The 17652-nt window shown below is 35.9% G+C and overlaps 1 protein-coding gene across 1 annotated transcript in view; it reads left to right on the forward strand.

Annotated features, from left to right (window-relative positions):
- Positions 1 to 17652, forward strand: part of TRPM7 (transient receptor potential cation channel subfamily M member 7) — a 67880-nt gene that overhangs the window by 30945 nt on the left and 19283 nt on the right. The window contains exons 5-21 of the mRNA XM_019471319.1: positions 2182 to 2220; positions 2711 to 2909; positions 4596 to 4809; positions 5518 to 5642; positions 6264 to 6435; positions 7300 to 7474; positions 8712 to 8835; positions 9737 to 9809; positions 10095 to 10195; positions 11121 to 11255; positions 12634 to 12687; positions 13235 to 13375; positions 13949 to 14083; positions 14684 to 14964; positions 15439 to 15667; positions 16900 to 17055; positions 17195 to 17338. Coding sequence (XP_019326864.1) covers positions 2182 to 2220; positions 2711 to 2909; positions 4596 to 4809; positions 5518 to 5642; positions 6264 to 6435; positions 7300 to 7474; positions 8712 to 8835; positions 9737 to 9809; positions 10095 to 10195; positions 11121 to 11255; positions 12634 to 12687; positions 13235 to 13375; positions 13949 to 14083; positions 14684 to 14964; positions 15439 to 15667; positions 16900 to 17055; positions 17195 to 17338 — 2497 coding nt within the window. The remainder of the gene's footprint in view (positions 1 to 2181; positions 2221 to 2710; positions 2910 to 4595; positions 4810 to 5517; positions 5643 to 6263; positions 6436 to 7299; positions 7475 to 8711; positions 8836 to 9736; positions 9810 to 10094; positions 10196 to 11120; positions 11256 to 12633; positions 12688 to 13234; positions 13376 to 13948; positions 14084 to 14683; positions 14965 to 15438; positions 15668 to 16899; positions 17056 to 17194; positions 17339 to 17652) is intronic.

Here is a 17652-nt window from a genome sequence, read left to right on the forward strand (position 1 = left end):
TGGTGTCTTTGGTGTGTCTACAGTGGGGTGGGGGGGAGGTTGTATGGTTTTTTTGTGTGTGTTATTTTTTTTTTTTTTTGGTGGCATAGTTCTGAAGTCAGAAAGTCTCTTAGAGATATACTCTATTGGAATTTAAAGAATAGCAGTGTGAGTGTAGGGTGAAGTATAAAAATAAACCTGACAGTGCAGGAAAAAGGGATGAAGAATTCATAGAAGAATAAAGAAAACAAGAATTGTGGTGGGAGAAAAAGATTATAAAACAAAGACTAAATAAATATTTGCTTCCAGGGAAGATAGATAAAATAAGAACAGTTTGGATATCAAAAGATTTCATGTGGTATCTAGTAATTTTTCATTCTTAAGTTCTGTAAGGAAAAAATGAGGCTGAAAAACAGGGAAATATGTTTCTAGAGGGGAGGCTGAGACTAATGAAGAATATTTTGCATATCTCACGTGCTGCTTTTACCTTATGCTAAATTAGACATGTAAAATCTGGCAAGTTAGTGACACCTCTAACATATCTAATTGGTAGAGTTTACCTTCACTAAATGTTATAGGTATAATTTTAAGAGTTTCTACAATGATTGAACTTGATGTGCGTGGTCATGACATCTGTGTCACAGATTAAGGAAGGTCAAATTGAAAATAGATTCAAAATTGGTATTTTAAGGCAGTTTTGTCTTCCCAAAATGTTTACTATTGTCATTATGGACTTCAGATCAGCTTTTTTTTTTAGCTCCATATATTTGAGAGCAGCTGAGAAACCTTTCTTTCTGAACTTCTCGAAACTTCTATTTCAGCCTTTTCCATGAAAACACTTGTAAATATCTCTTGTTCTGTTGTGGCAGAGTATTGTTTTTCTTTTAAGAACTTTTGTTTTTAGGCAGAAAAAGAACAAAGTAAGTGCTGTAGAATTTTTTTAAGTTATTGTAAATAATTCACCACATTCCTTGAAACCATGTGACATGAGAAGCTCTTAGAATTTATAGCCGTGATTGTAGCACATGGAAAATTTGCAAATGCAAACAAAGGAATAAGGAAGCTGTTAAAATTTCCAGAGCATTTCACAAGGAACAAAAGGATCTTCAACATTTGCCCTTTTAGTTTAACCCATTTGTAACATACGACGGACTTTACAACTTTTCCATCAGATTTTGTCCTTTGGTTTCTAAATATTGCTTACTGTTGTTAGTTGATTATACGTAAATAAATCAAATGTAGACAGGAGTATTTGGTATGTTTTGTTGATCTGTACCTTTTAGTATAGATAATTGTACTTTAACTGTTAGAGAAGGTCTAAAGCTATAGTTCAGTATTAAAAACATGATTAATAGCAGAGTATAACTTTTATAGAGGACAAAATTTAAAAATCTTTTATGCTCAAAGTCTGAAAACAGTTTAAGACTACTGTATAACATCTGTATTTGTACACTTTTGCATACTAGCTCTTAACCATAATTGATTAACAGCTGCTTATGAAAATTATGGAAAACGGTGGTATAAATTTATCTGCTATGTTAATTTTTAAATGTTAAGAAAGCTGTTAGCAGGAAAACACAGAAAATGTTTAAGATGGAAGCGGGTAGAAATGAAGCATTCTTTTTATATAATAAACTTTACGTAAAGACACTACTGTATAAGGTTTGTTCAAATATACCTTCTTCTGCACATGCAACTCAGAAATGATTAAATAACCTTCCCACACAGGCAGTTCAACTTGCATGTATATTAGAAGGATGAATTTGTAGAATAGATGCAACAATGTATAGTTAGAATGAGTCCAAGAAAATGCTGGTCTGCAAGTAACTTCTTAGCATCTAGCAAAAATGTTTCAGTTTGAGTACTGCAGATAATCTGGTCTGAAATATTCCTGGGCTTCAGATATATTGATGGTTCAAAGCCTTAAAACCCGTCCGAAGTCTCAGGACTGAAGCTTTTGCATGTTTATGTGTTTTTATGTGCCAAGTATACTACAGTCATGTAAAATAAAGACAGACAATTTATCCTGTTAAAAACGGGCAAACTTGGGCAGCATGTTTTCCATTTACTGGAGAATTCTTTTGTTAAGTAATCTTTCTGTAAGCACATGAAGTGGTGTGAGTGGTCTGTCGCCTCCCTCCCACCCCCCTACCCCCCAAATTGAAGTTGAAGTTTACTCATATATTTAAATATTTCTTATAGATGCCTTCCAGGATGTCAGATTTGTCAGCAACTTGTCAGGTAAGAGTTCTTCGTAATTACAATATTTATGATTTTTTTTTTCCATTAAATAAGCACATTCATAATAGGGTTTTTAAGTTTTGATCAATATTGCAGATGACAAGTTGGTGAAAGGTTAGATACAAACCAAATATAACTAATGAATAAAGAACTGTCTGCTATACATAGATCACAGATTTATAAATGTTATATAAATTATTTGGTTTCAAAGAATCAATTTTCTGTGTCCTGACTATTCAGTTTCTTCTGGCCTCCAACTTGCTGTCTCAGTGAGCTTCAATATTTTGCATAATAATTATGTATTGTAATTAATTCTTGCTATAAATATTTATGGTGACAGGGCTTGCTCTGGAAAAGAGGTTTATATAATATTTAGAATCTTTGCTTTCTAAATCTGATGTATCTCTGTTCTAGATAAAGGAAATTCTTCTCTCTTGTCTTCTAATAATAGTATTTACTCAAGTATTTTAAATGACATGGTTGGGTGCAGGTGCTGTTGTGGCCGCTTGGTCAGACAACATGCTTGTTTTACTGCAAGTCTTGCTATGAAATACTCCGATGTGAAGCTGGGTGAAAACTATAAGCAGGAAATAGAAGAATGGTCAGTGGAAAAACATACAGAACAGACCTCTACTGATGCTTACGGTGTCATCAACTTTCAAGGTGGCTCTCATTCTTACAGGGCTAAGGCACGTATGACACTTTCTTTTTTTCTTACTCTGAACATGTTGATAGAGATGGTGGATGCTTCATTTAACTTTTGAAATTGAAGGCTGAAAACAATGTCACCCATGTTGTGACAAACCAGTGCCCTCTACTATTCTAGTTTTGGTTTGTTTTTTTTTTTTATTGTGATCTGAATTATTTCTAACTTCCATTTTTAAATTTATTTTTTGTAACAAAATTTGCTCAGATGTATCAGAATTAGTTGTATTCATGTACCGGCTTACCTTCAAATTGCAAATGGTGATAAGAATTCATAATCACTTCAGCAAAACATTACATTAAGAATTCAGTGTCACTGTTTCAGACCATGAAAATACAGCTTACTCATCTGTACTGCTTGCTTACTTGCTAAAGTTAAATTTTTATAGGACCTGTTAAGTAACATCTGCTATCTTAACCCTCTATTCATAATTTTCAAACTCTGAAAAATAATTTAAAATTATGGACAGATGTGGAATATGCTTCTTTAGTAGGTTTGTTCAAAATTATTAAAGCATAATCGTACTGATCAGAATAACTAAGTTTTTTGGAAGAGGGTGTTACTTAAAAACAAGCATACCAATAAATCAAAATTTTGGAGACCAGCTCACTTCACAAGTGCACATGTACTGGAGAGGCTAGAAAACTGGAAATTCTGACATATTCTCCATAACCATTTTGTAAAGGATTTCTAGGTGTGGTAGAAATGATTTAATGCTCATGCAGTTATAAGCTGCAAAGAGTTCTGATACAGTGTGGCTCCTATGGCCAAACTGAAGCACTTGAATGAGGGAGCTGTGTTCCTTATGCAGCTGGCAGAGCCCCTGCGGAGAGTCCAGTGCTCTAGGTGAGATTGTCTCTGTGGAGAGGAGGGCTTTTAGCAGAATTCTTTCATGTTGGTAATAGCAGCGTATGTGTTCCTTTGTACGCTTAGTATAGCTTAAAACTGCTGTGAATCCTTTTCCAGGAGTACAGAAAATAGCAAGCTGCCTGTACTCATTTCTGTCCTTACTTCTGCAGTGCTAGTGGGGTTGCTAAAACCAGTTTATTGGAATAGTGATGGCTTTTTTTAGTTAGAACTTGATTCAGGTAGGGTTTATTGAATAGCTTGTATTAAAGATGCAACAGTATTTTTAACTGATCAACCAACTGCTTACTCTTATGCTGTTAAACATAGAAGGTTAAAAAGCTGCTAGTTTTGAAGTTTTCTATCAAAGAGTATAGCTTTCCTTCCCATCAAGAATAGGGAAGGAAAAGCGAACAACTCTCTGTAAAACTTTTCGCAAGAGACATGCAAGCTTCTCCCCAGTAGATGGCAGAACTTTTATAAATATTTCTGAATTTCATCTAATTTAGAGATCATCCAATGCTTTCATAAAGACTCATTTTTCTAGGTCGTTGTGCCAGTAGGATGGAATAACATAGTTGTTATATAGTTGTTCCCTTTCCAAAATTTGCTTTCGAAACTGCTGTCTTGTCCTTAATTTTGGAGGACATGCAGTAAGCTTGTTCATTTATTGCATCTGCCGTGTTTTGAGAAAGTGAATTACATTGTCTGTAGCCAGGAATAGGATAATATATCCTGAAGTACATCCTGGTTCTTCTTTTTACTCATTGATTCTGTGATGATTTCTTTTAAGAACCTTTTAACTCTCTTCTTGTGCCTGCAGTATGTGCGATTGTCATATGACACTAAGCCTGAAGCTATTCTGCAACTTATGCTTAAAGAATGGCAGATGGAGTTGCCGAAGCTTGTTATATCTGTACATGGGGGCATGCAGAAATTTGAACTTCACCCACGCATCAAACAGTTGCTTGGCAAAGGTCTTATTAAAGCTGCAGTAACAACAGGAGCCTGGATTATAACTGGAGGAGTGAACACAGGTAAAGTACCACCAGTGAATGTGCACAGTTAACTGGATTATGGTTTATAAGAGCCAAAAGATTTAATGGACGCATAGCTTTGTCTAAAAGCAAAGTAAATTTGAGTGAGTTTGGTCAAGTGAAATTTAAAATAATACATTTTGAACATGTGTAGTTGGAAGTGGGCGGCTGTTTTGTCCTGCAAAGAGAAACAACACAAAGGTGGGGGTTTTTGGTTTTTTGGGTGCTTTTGGTTTGGTTTTGGGGTGGGGTTTTTGGGGGGGTTTTTTTGGTTTTGTTTCTGAAACTGCAAGAGGACAAAGTTAATGCGATTAAAACAAGTGCAGTAATGTACTAGAAACTTTAGTTCTTACTAGGCTAATATTTGTTTTGGTTTTTTGGGTGCTGTTGGTTTGGTTTTGGGGTGGGGGTTTTTGGGGGTTTTTTTGGCTTTGTTTTTGAAACTGCAAAAGGACAAACTTAATGCGCTTAAAACAAGTACGGTAATGTACTGGAAACTTTAGTTCTTACTAGGCTAATATTTATTTTGTTGAATTACTGATACATAGTACTTTGTTTCCTTCTAGTAGATGTAGTATGGTGCTTTTTCTTTGGTGTTGTGTCAAATAAGTTCCCAGATCCTTAAAGGCCCAGTGAACTAATAAAACAGTTGTATTGAACGTCACATCTTATTAAGAAATACATTGAAATCTTTTTGTTCACAAATAGGTGTTGCAAAACATGTTGGTGATGCTCTAAGAGAACATGCTTCCAGATCATCTCGAAAGATTTGCACTATTGGGATTGCTCCATGGGGAGTGATTGAAAACAGAAATGACATTGATGGAAGAAATGTAAGGATAAATTACCTAACTGAAATAATGATTTATCTGACTTTTTTTTTTTTTTTTACAAATCTGCTCAAGCGTGTTTTTTCACTTGCTTTGCATCATTGGAATACTTGCTTTAATATGAAGATACATTGACATCTGTGACTTATGCAAGATCATTAGTGTAAACAAGTTGCAAAATGCAAATGCACTAGAGGAGGAGCTTGTTCTCAACTACTTAATCCTTTTTCCCGCCCCACTGGTATTACTGAATCAAATAACAAAAATGCTAAAGTATTACAGAGAATTCACATTTACAGAGGACGATAAGTTGAAAAATTTTGATGCAGAGTCTTCAATGCCCCTGTTTGCCAGAGCAGTCACAAGTTTTCCCCAAAGACACCTTTTCAAAGGATCTTTTCTCTGTTGTCCTTCAGAACAGAATTATTTTGTGATATAGTTATCTGCTTTCCTGCACGAAGTTAAGAGCTACAGCTGTTGGTGTATCCTGACCCAAGGCATGCTTACATGTGTCAGTGCTTCTTGTTGAGCCACCAGTTCTTGTGTCTAGACAAAAAGTTAAGTTTCACAGAAACAAATTTGTATCTTTATAAGTAAAAGACATTGTTGTGTGCTTATACTTAGGTGGTTGCTCCATATCAAACCTTGTTAAACCCGTTAAGTAAACTAAACGTCCTAAATAACCTCCATTCCCATTTCATTCTGGTGGATGATGGAACAGTTGGAAAGTATGGAGCAGAAGTTAAATTGCGGAGAGAACTGGAAAAAACTATTAATTTGCAACGGATCCATGCAAGTAAGTAATTATGATGCCTGAGGGCTGAGTGTTACTATGCTTTGATGAAAAAGGTACTTGCACCAAACATCCTAATGAGAAAATAGAAAAATTAGTATTTTGTTTATGTTTCAAGTCTGATTATTTTGCAAATTTCAACTGCTGCTTTGGACCCTAGATGTTGCTGGTAGTTTTAGGATTTCTCTGGGACCAGAGAGGAGGGTTCTTTTGAATAAAGTTGTCAATTTTGCTTTGATAAAGCAAATGGACATGACTTGAGTTACTAGTATGTTGTCAGGCCTTACTGGTCTGGTGATTCATGGTTTTGACACTGATCACTTGCAATTTCACAATAGGGCAATTGAATTTGTAAAACATCATTGTGTTTGTGCAAAGAAGCCCTGACTTCTTTTGGTGTTTTCCCAATTATGGGGCAACACCTCTGTGTTTTTTCTCTTCTAGGAATGATTTTGCAATACTCCCTGTCAGTAAAGGGTTTCCATGTATTCCATGTGTTCAAATTGTATACGTGTTGTCATCTTTGGAAACTATCTGGGGGGAATGTAGAAGGGGAGTTCCCTGAAGAAAAAATGTTCACTTTTCTGCGTTAGTTCAGGAATATTTCCGTGAAGAATCTCTTCTGTTTTGTAGACTGTATTCCATTGTATTTATCAGCTTCTTTGCAGCGCTTTCCCCCCAGGCCAAAGTATAAACAGTGCTTGAAACTGTGCATTAGCAACAGTTAAAATGTCTGGCAGGAAGCATTTTAATATTTATTCAATAGAAGGGACATACTTGATCTATTAAATATGTAAAATCAGTCTTAGCATTCCCTATACACTTACAACATTGTCTGGTTTTTATTACTTATTTGCAACTTTATAGGAATTGGCCAAGGTGTGCCTGTGGTGGCACTTGTATTCGAAGGTGGCCCCAACGTCATACTCACAGTTTTAGACTTCCTTCAAGAGAGTCCTCCTGTGCCGGTGGTAGTATGTGAAGGAACTGGTAGAGCTGCAGACATATTGGCATACGTTCACAAGCAAACAGAGGAGGGAGGGTAAGTCCTAGCACTGCTAGCCAAACTATCAGTCATACGTAGATGGGTTTTGAGACCATTCCTTAATGAAATTGTGCAAGAGCTTTTTCTGTGGAAAGGCAAAGGCTAAAAGCAGAGAGTGTAATCTTGCCTGTGATGCAGCTTTCTGGGTTGGCTGCAATAACAGCTCTGGCTAAAGACCAAGACTTCTTTTCTAGTTCTGGGTTCCTCCCACATACCTTGTACCAGTTGCACCAAATTCTGTAGCGTATGCTTGCTTTAGCAATACTTACAAAAAGGATAGGAGAAGTGGACACACCTATATGGTAAATTAGGGGAAACATCTTGTGTGTAACTTCAGCTACGTGCGGTAATTTTGTTACACCATTGTAACTAGAGGACCTGACTCTTAGTTTAAATTGCTCTGTCTGCTTCAACTTCAAATTTGAACTAAGCCACAGTAACTTAAGTGATAAATGTGACTGTTAAGTGTGCACAGGAGTTTTGCTCAACAGGAGTCAGAGCTGACCAGAACTTCCAGAGATGTGAGAATAACATGAAGAATCGTATGTTACCAAACTGCTTGAAAATGTCACTTGACAACATTGAATGGAAATATTTTCATGCAGTTAGCTGTTGCATAGTGGTAACTTTTCTTGAAAAGGGATCAGAAAGAGTTTCTATATTGTTTCTTCTGAGTAGTCTTAAAACTGAACTTTTCACACACTTCTGTTTAGTGTCGAAAACACTTGTCTGTTTTAAGTGTAGGTTCAAATAATAAAAGGGTTGTGGTTGGGCTCCACAATACTTAGTGATTTCTAGTTAGTTGTCAGACTTGCATAAATCCTTAAACATATTGGGTCCTTGTTGCAGGGACTGCCTCAGAACCAGGAGGCAGGGACCTAACGTAGCAGTAAACCAAACAGCTTTGTCCATAGTAAGATCAGAAGCAGGTTTCAGAGGGGTGAGTACTTAGTATTTTGTGTCCAAAATCTTTCAGTTGAGAGTATCTCGGAACTGGGTATGGGAAGGAAAGGGAGAGAAGCCGAGTTACTTTTAGGAGGCGGTAGTAGAAAGTCATAGATTAAGCAACCTATACTTCCTGCTCAAAGTTACCCAAGATTTTGCCACTGAAAGAGTAATAAGCTTAATGGAGAGCAGGACTTTGAATGGACGTGTTGAAACTAACTAAATGCATTGTTGTTCTTACTGTTCATGTGTAACAGTGTGTTTTCCTGTTTGTTTGTTTCAATCTCAGGAATGTTCCTGAGGGTGCTGAGCCTGAAATAATTTCAACCATCAAAAAGACGTTTAACTTTGGTCAAAGTGAAGCAGTTCATTTGTTTCAGACACTGCTGGAATGCATGAAAAAAAAAGAACTTGTAAGTAGAACTTGCCATAAAAATTTTTTATGCAAGGTGCGTGCATTTGTGGATATAATATTAAATTGTATCTCAATGTTGTATATGATCAAGAGTCATTCAAAAATCTTTTCTGGACATAGTGGGTCTTCTAGTTATAGAAGATAGTCAAATACAGTTTTCACGTATACTTTTCCTCATGGCCAAGAGAGACTTAATTCATGTGATTATTTCTGGTAATCAGAGTTTGTCGTTGTTTCCAAGCCTATTTGTTTTCAGATGACAGGATTCTGGTTTGTTTATAGTGTGTATGTATTTTGTATTTGGGTTGCTGTCCTTTTTTCTTGCTTCGATTTTTTGAAAACCCTGGGATTTTTTTTTTGGTTTTTTGGTCTTTTGATGATGACTGTACTAACAAAGGTCTACTATCACTGCATGCTTAAAGCAAAAGCGCTTTATAGAGCTTTATATCTAGCCTGAGTTCACGTAGTGGTGTCTCATTTGGACATCATATTGTGCTGTTCTAAGGTTTAAAATTGTCATATTTGGCTAAACATGTTTGCTGGCAGGTTAATCTCATAATCTAGAATGAACTGGAGAGGTAAACAGAATACTGTGTGGTGTTTATAGACAATAGAGAATTGTAATCATAGTGGGAAAAGAAGTTCAAATTGATTGAAGAGTGTAAAGGGTTTCTGCTATGCTTTTTCTGATAAAAAATTGTCTTGTGTGGCACCCAGTTAGGAAAACAATACAGAGTGCACACTAAAGGTAAGTTTAAATCGAGCATAGACTTAAATTGCATTGAAGATAAGGTGACTTTTAAATGTATTTCAATTCCTGACATAAAAGACTGGAGCTAATCACCTTTGCCTGAAAATAACTTAAAAATATGTTTTCCCTATTTTACCATTTTGGACAGATTACAGTTTTTCATATTGGGTCAGATGAACACCAGGACATTGATGTTGCAATACTTACAGCATTGTTAAAAGGTGAGACTTTGAATTTTTAAGAGCATTTGGAATCCCCAGCTATTGTTGTTTAGTGTTTATATGATGGATTATTTATAAAATACTATAATCTGTAGGAATCTTCAGTTTTTAAGCAAATAATTATCTACTATGTTTTCTCATTGTATAATACCATAACGTGTCATAAATGATAATATATACTGTATAACTTTGTGGTAGATTGCTTGATTTGGCCTTTTTAGGAAGAATGTATGTTTAGTGTCTTATATTTTAATTAATTTTTTTTCATTGTTTTTGCTTCTTAAGGCACGAATGCATCTGCATTTGACCAGCTTGTTCTTACACTTGCATGGGATAGAGTTGACATAGCCAAAAATCATGTTTTTGTTTATGGGCAACAATGGCTGGTATGTAATGGTCTGGATTTAGCAGAACAATATTTTCTAAGAGAAAAACTCGACTTATTGTAAAGAATGAATCTTTTGACTTTTGTAGAGAGAGAGACTGTAGAATAATGACACGTTTATTTTGAGGACAGTAATTTTTGCATACCGCATAGTCTTACAGCTCTTTTGTTATTGTGTAGTTGAAAATGGTCCAAAAATTTTAGAAATGTGCTAAGTGTTCTTAATAACTAAAGGAGAAAAGACATTGCAAAAGGTGGAAGTGGAATTCATGTTAGTCAGATGCTCTTTCTTCCTTACAGTTGCATGGTCATAGGAAGTTCTTAAGAAGCATCTAGTAAAATGCCTATATTAACTACTGTTGGCAGCACTGCAGTGTCTTTTGAGGGGGAGGATAAAATGTCTGGTTTTTGTAGTCTGCAAACTAGTTTGAAAATTACATTGTGGATCTTGCCTTTTTCCCATATTACTGTAAAAATAAAACACAATCTTACATGAGTGTGCAGTCAAAAGTACATAACGTAAGGCTTGTTGACAGCAATGATGGTTCTGAGCATTTGTCTTTGAAGCAAATTGTGCTTTAAATGTTTTATGTCTTTGTGTTTCATCCAATATCAATCTATGAGAACAGCTTAACTACATTAAACCAAACATCTTCTTAGTCCCATGTACTGTGTCAGTAGGAGATACCTATGGAAGAGTATAAGACTTGCTGATTAAGTCTTCAGAATATTCTCTTATCCTGTAATTGTGTGAAGTTCAGGGGATTTTCTGAACCAAGGGTGACACCTTTGTATTTGTAGACATATAAGGTTTCCCCAGCCCCGTAAATGAATGAGGTTGATAGGTAATCTAAGTACGCTTACTTTTGTGATGCTCCGTTTTACTGGTTCTCTCCAGGCTCTACCTTGTTACTTATTCGTTGTAGGTTGGCTCTCTGGAACAGGCTATGTTAGATGCCCTCGTGATGGATAGAGTTGCATTTGTGAAACTTCTGATTGAAAATGGAGTTAGCATGCACAAATTTCTTACAATTCCCAGGCTGGAAGAGCTTTATAACACAGTAAGTGAATGATTGCTTTTTAAGCTACTTCTAGAAACGCTTTTGAGTTGCTCAGCGTGTTGTATACTGGGTCACGTGCACCAGTCTGAACGCCATGGGGTGTCGATAGGGAAGGCTTCGTGAAGCTGGCCTGAAGTTAGAGTTGAGAAGTGCGTGCTGTCTGGCTGCTTTATAGTGCCACAGCTGCTTTCTGGCTCTTCAGAAATGATACCAGAAATAGTTTGTCAGCAGGATGTTCATCTGTGTCTGATGTTGGGGATAGATACTAAAGGGAAAATTGCAGCCTTGTTGTGGAACATATGAAATGTGTAAACCACAGTGGGGAAGAGGACAAGAGAAAGTCAGATGGGTGCAACTTGTGCACAAAATATGAGGTCTATAGATAGCATTGTTAGGGCTTCATAAGATGAATTCTGTCTATAGCAGTTAATATTATCATAATAGTTGTAAAAATAGCTTATTTTGTGAACCTGCTTAGTTCTACATATTGCTTAGAAAAATTTTATTGCTGTAGGTGTTGATTTAAGAATTTTAAAGTAGTTTTGTATAACAGTAAGTATCTAACAGGACAAAACAAAAAACCTTCCACCAAAAAGTAGCTAATGTGAGTAGTACACAAATATGACTTAGGCTTACGTTAACATGCTCATTATCTGCTTTTGACAAAAAAAGAGACAAAAAGAAGGAATTCTTTAGCTAGTAAAGCTCTGTAAAGGAGCCCACGTGATCAGGTTTTGTTATGTTTTTTTTAATTAACCTTTTATGGTGTTGCTTTTACACACTTGATGTGCTTTTGATTTATTTCTGTATGGGAGCTAGGGTAACCATATGTCTAAAAGAGTAACAGTTCATGCACTCACAAGAAATCATAGAAGGAAGAATCCACTTTGGTAAAAAGAGGGAATGTTCAGACTAAAGATTTAAAAAGTAAGGGAGCTTTTACTATGGATCCTGCAATACTGTAAATATGAATATCAGTCTGTGTGTGTTCCTGTAAATGAAAATGTTTTTTTGTTAAAACTTGCCTCTATAATATTACATTTTAATAATACAAAAAACCCGTAACACTGCTTTTTGCATTCTGGGGTTTTTTGTTTTGGTTTTTTTTTTCCCCCCCTATTTGGACAAACTGTGGGTGTATTAATTATGTCCCAAATTAAAACAGAAGTAAAATGAAACAAAAAAGGAAATAGTCTATAGCTAATACGGTAGTTTGAAATATTTGCTCTTATTTGATGGCTACTATTTGTTTAAATACTAAGGATTTTTTTTTTTGAGCCAACATGCAAAAATATTTGGCTTCTACTGTAATCTTCTCATGTTGTCATTGCACTCTAATTTCTCATTCCAAATTTCCCCCCCCTCTTTTTTTATAAAGAAACAAGGCCCAACTAACCCAACACTCTTTCATCTTGTTCGGGATGTCAAACAGGTATGCTGTAAATGTAAAAATCTGTCAAACTAGCAGTGTTAGTTTTTTGATGATTTCTAATGTTTGACTGTCAATTTACTCTTAGGTTTATTAATTAGGCTTTATTGTAAATAATAAGCTACCTCTGCAGTCATTCTGTTGTTTCCAGTACTTGCTGTTGTATGCTTAGTCCCCTGCTGCCAGGAAGATGTTAAACCCAATGAGTGTTGTCTTTTTCATCTTACTTGTGATTGTTTTGCTTTTTGGGGGGATTGAAAGCTGATACTCCCAGCTAGGAGTAATTTTGGTTGTTAAAACAATAGACAAAAACCAGTCCGCCCCCCCGACAGAATGAACATCTACCCTGCTAGGGGAGATCATACAGAAAAGAAGCTATAACCTTGTCTTTTTTTGAAACTGATAAATATTGAGCCATGTAGATGGGGTTTTTTAATCATGAAAGGTTTAATTTGTTTTTTATTTAGAGCTGTCATGTGACATGTAGAAACACTCTAAGCAAGTTTAAGATTATAATTTGAAAAACTAAAAATACCTTTTGTATTCCTAGGGAAATCTTCCTCCGGGATATAAAATCAACCTGATTGATGTGGGGTTGGTTATTGAATATCTGATGGGAGGAACCTATAGATGCACCTATACAAGAAAACGCTTTAGAGCTATATACAATAGTCTCAGCGGGAACAATCGGGTATGTGGCAGTTGGATAACAGGACATGCTGAATCATACGTTCTCAATTTTAAAAAACCTGAATTTTGGAGGAAAATTGGATCTGCATTGTTTTGTTCTTCTTGTCAATGGACGGGTTCTTTTAAAGGCGCTAGTAAGGCCTATGAGGGCACCTGGTAGCTGTTCTGGGATTGAGGACAAACAAAAGGTTTTGTTCTCCTGCTCCTTATTCTAGCACATCTAAATTCCTTCTGTGTTACTCCCTCTTCTCCTGCTCATAGGGGAAGAACGGGCACTAAACATGCAGATTCACCAGGGCTTGGGATGCAGATGTCTTAGCTTCTTCTAAAGCAACAAGTGTAACTGCCTACTTTGTGACTTCTTGAAAAACCAAACCAAACAAACAAACAACTTGTTAAATATCCAGTGAAAATTCTGGTTGTTGCTGTTATATACGTTCATTACTGTTTCAGTAGCAAAATAGCTGTTTAATTGCTCAACTAAGTGTCTAGCTATAAACAGATGATTTTATAATGCATAGTAGGTAAGAGTAAAGAAACCAAACCAAACACCTTCCTCTTATTCTTGTTGCAGCGGTCTGGGCGAAATCCTTCAAATACTACTCCTCAGATGTGTAAAAGCCATGATTCTTTTGGTAACAGGGCAGACAAGAAAGAAAAAATGCGCCATAATCACTTCATCAAAACAGCACAGCCATACAAACCAAAGGTACAGATGTGTGAGGGCAACAAGGTGGGGTTTATTTTAAGTAGTTAGGAGTGGAGAACCTGGTTGAAATCCAGGTGCCGCTGAAGTGTGAGCAGCAGCAGTTTTACTGACTTCGGTAAAGCTGGAATTTCAGCCTTGCTTTTGTACTTGTTTATAAACTGTCTAGCATGCTTAAAGGATTCTGTAAAGGGTGTTTAATTTTCTGTGTAATAGTCTTCTGGACAAGCTTTGATATGTTAGGGGGGAGCAAAAAGCTTATCTTTGGCACAGTTCTAGCAATGGGGGGGACTCACGTGGCTTTGTAGACGGAGCTAGATTTGGCCATGTGTCCCATGACTTTCCTCATTTGTAGGTATATTAGTCACTGCTTTTCTTTTGACCTATAAATCAAAGTAATTCAGTCTCCCGGTTATTAAAATGAGTTGGAATCAACTGACGTTTTTGAACAAAAGTTCCAGCTGCTTTTCAAGACTTCAGAAATTCATTTTTCTTTTTATAATTATATATAATTTGATATTGGATCCCTCAGCATTTTATTTCAAGCTATGTAATTACCAAGTTTAGAGATTTAAAATGTAACTTTCTGATTTTATTTTAAAGATTGACACTGGTGCAGAAGAGGGAAAAAAGAAAAGAACCAAAGATGAAATAGTAGACATAGATGATCCTGAAACGAGACGTTTTGCTTATCCTCTCAACGAGCTGTTGCTTTGGGCGGTGTTAATGAAGAGGCAGAAGATGGCCCTCTTCTTCTGGCAGCATGGGGAGGAGTCCATGGCGAAAGCCTTAGTTGCTTGCAAAGTGTATCGTTCGATGGCATATGAAGCAAAACAAAGTGACCTTGTTGATGATACTTCAGAAGAACTGAAACAGTATTCCAAGTAAATTACATTTAGATAGTTAAAGATCTTTTCTTGAAATTTACAGTAAAAGTAGTGGGCTATATATGAACAAACCCCAAACTGTTCTATTAGCACACTTGAAGACAATTCCTTTTTGCAAAAAGGATTAAGTGACACTCTAGTAGAAGTTTTACATTGGATATTGCTCTCTCTTGAGAGCTGTCACAAGTCACGATTTATAGTTAAAATGACACTGAATGTGCCATTTACTTCCATGTAATTTCCTTGCCTGTTTTAACAGCTGTTTGTAGCCTGCATATGTTTTTAATAGAAGTAACAGATTCACATGTGTTAGTTAGAAATTACTGTACAGTATATCTGTACAGAAGGGACAGGTAGTAGTCCCTTCAAGTTGTGCTACTGGGAATTTGATTGCACAAAAAAATTTGACCTAAACTCAAGGTCATTTCTATAGGTACTAAATTTTGTTTTGTTGTTTTTTCTTCATTCTAGCGAGTTTGGTCAACTGGCAGTTGAACTGTTAGAACAGTCCTTCCGACAAGATGAAACTATGGCAATGAAGTTACTAACCTATGAGCTTAAAAATTGGAGCAACTCAACTTGTCTGAAGCTAGCAGTGTCATCAAGGCTTCGTCCATTTGTAGCACATACTTGTACACAGATGTTGTTATCGGATATGTGGATGGGAAGGCTGAACATGAGGAAGAATTCATGGTACAAAGTAAGCATTGTCGCAGTTTATCGGTGTAAAAAGGATCAACGGAATTTGTGGTTAAATGGAAGGAAAGCAAGTGTTTAAATGCTCTTAGTTATAAAGCTTTCACAACTATAGCTTATGTTAATAAATCCTGTAAAACAGTCTCCTATAACATAATCAAAACTGGAAGTGTTTATTGTTAACTCTTCTTTTGACACTCTATTATCTTTTCAAATAAGGTACAGAAATATAGAAGGCAAAAACCAGGCAAGTAGCCTTTAATCAGAGGCTTAAAGAGATCATGTGAATACTAATCCACTACTAAAAACATAGTGGTAAAAAATCTTAACAGACAGAAAACCCACTGTAAGAATATACTTTCATACATTTTGGCTTTTTACAGGCAGCGCTTAAGACTTGATGTAGTAAAGCTTTGTATATATCCTATTTTGGAGGAAGAAACTGAGCCAAAAGCAGGGCACAGAATGAAACAAGGGCAGGCAAATCGGGGATAGGTTTTCCAGTGGTGCCCTTTGTGATATAGATCAATTGAACCAAAATGGGAGTTGCATATTTCTTTGAGGTGGTGTGCCAAAACCTAATTGTTGCTAGGAATATAATGAAATAAAACTTTCCTGCAAAATATCTACAAGCATCATGTAATTTGTGACCTACTAAAATCCTCTTTGATAACTGATTAACCGTTTTCTTGCTTGCTTTGTAACAGGCTAATGACAATAAATAGCTTTCACCTATTCATCCATACCTTAGCTCATTTTCCTACCATAAGTTGAAAAAAAAAAAACCAACCCAAAACCAAACAAAACACACACACACACGCACACAAAACAAAACCAAACCACAACCTCAATTCTTATATGCTTTTTAAATACATCTTGACAGTACACAGTTCCAGAGTTTCTGGGAGTGGATTAAAGAACAGAGTGTAAACAGAACATCTCTGGATTTTCAGGCTTGGAGTACGTTCTTTCTAGCGGCTTTTAGTTTTGGAATTTGTTGATTTTTCCCCTTTCCTATATCTTCAAGTCAGGGAACACTCTGTATATGTGACCTTTAGCCTCTTAAGTGTGTATATAAGTAATAACAACTAATTATTTTCTACTTTTTTTTTTCCCCTTGATAACAAGCAAGTGAAATTTGGATAATATGTTTTCAGAGGATATTCTGTGTGTTGGTATATTCTGATACTTTAATGTAGCTGTGAACTATTTGCATTTAGTCTTCATCTTTTCCAGGTGATACTGAGTATTTTACTCCCTCCTGCTATACTGCTGTTGGAATATAAGACCAAGGCTGAAATGTCACATATTCCTCAATCTCAAGATGCACATCAAATGGCAATGGATGACAGTGAAAACAACTTCCAGAATGCAGCAGATGAAATACCTATGGTAATGTGGGGCAGGGGGAGATATTAAAAACAATATTTCTAACTTAAAATAATTACATTTTTAAATTAAAGCAAGAGTTCAAATGAGTATCTGAAAGCATCTATTTCTGTCTGTAAAGTTAACAATCCTTTCATTTTAGGAGGTGTTTAAAGAAGTAAGGATCTTGGACAGTGCTGCAGAAAAGCATGATATGGAGACTCCAGCAAAACCTAAAAGACTTCCAATTACACAGAAATTTTATGCGTTTTATCATGCACCAATTGTGAAGTTTTGGTTTAATACGGTGAGTTTTCTTTTGTGTAATGTGTATTTTATTTGGAAATCTAATGCGTATTTTTGGGGTTCTTTTCCGAACATGTAGCTCTGTGACCCGAATCAAAGTTTAAGCACCTTTTTAAAAAAAACAAAAACAAACAAACAAAAAAACCAACTCCACCCTTATCTTGCTAAGCTGGAAATGAGAAGTACTTGATTTTGAAAAACTGCATATGGACATGCAGTGCTCCGTGGTTTGGGGTGGTGTTTTTTTTTTTTTTAAGTTCATGGTATTGGCTTTGAGAAATACTACTTTTTCTTTTTTTTTAATTAAGCTAAGAA

This window comes from Aptenodytes forsteri, unplaced genomic scaffold, assembly GCF_000699145.1.
Source record: "Aptenodytes forsteri isolate BGI_AS27 unplaced genomic scaffold, ASM69914v1 Scaffold1, whole genome shotgun sequence".
NCBI classification, from domain to species: Eukaryota; Metazoa; Chordata; class Aves; order Sphenisciformes; family Spheniscidae; genus Aptenodytes; species Aptenodytes forsteri.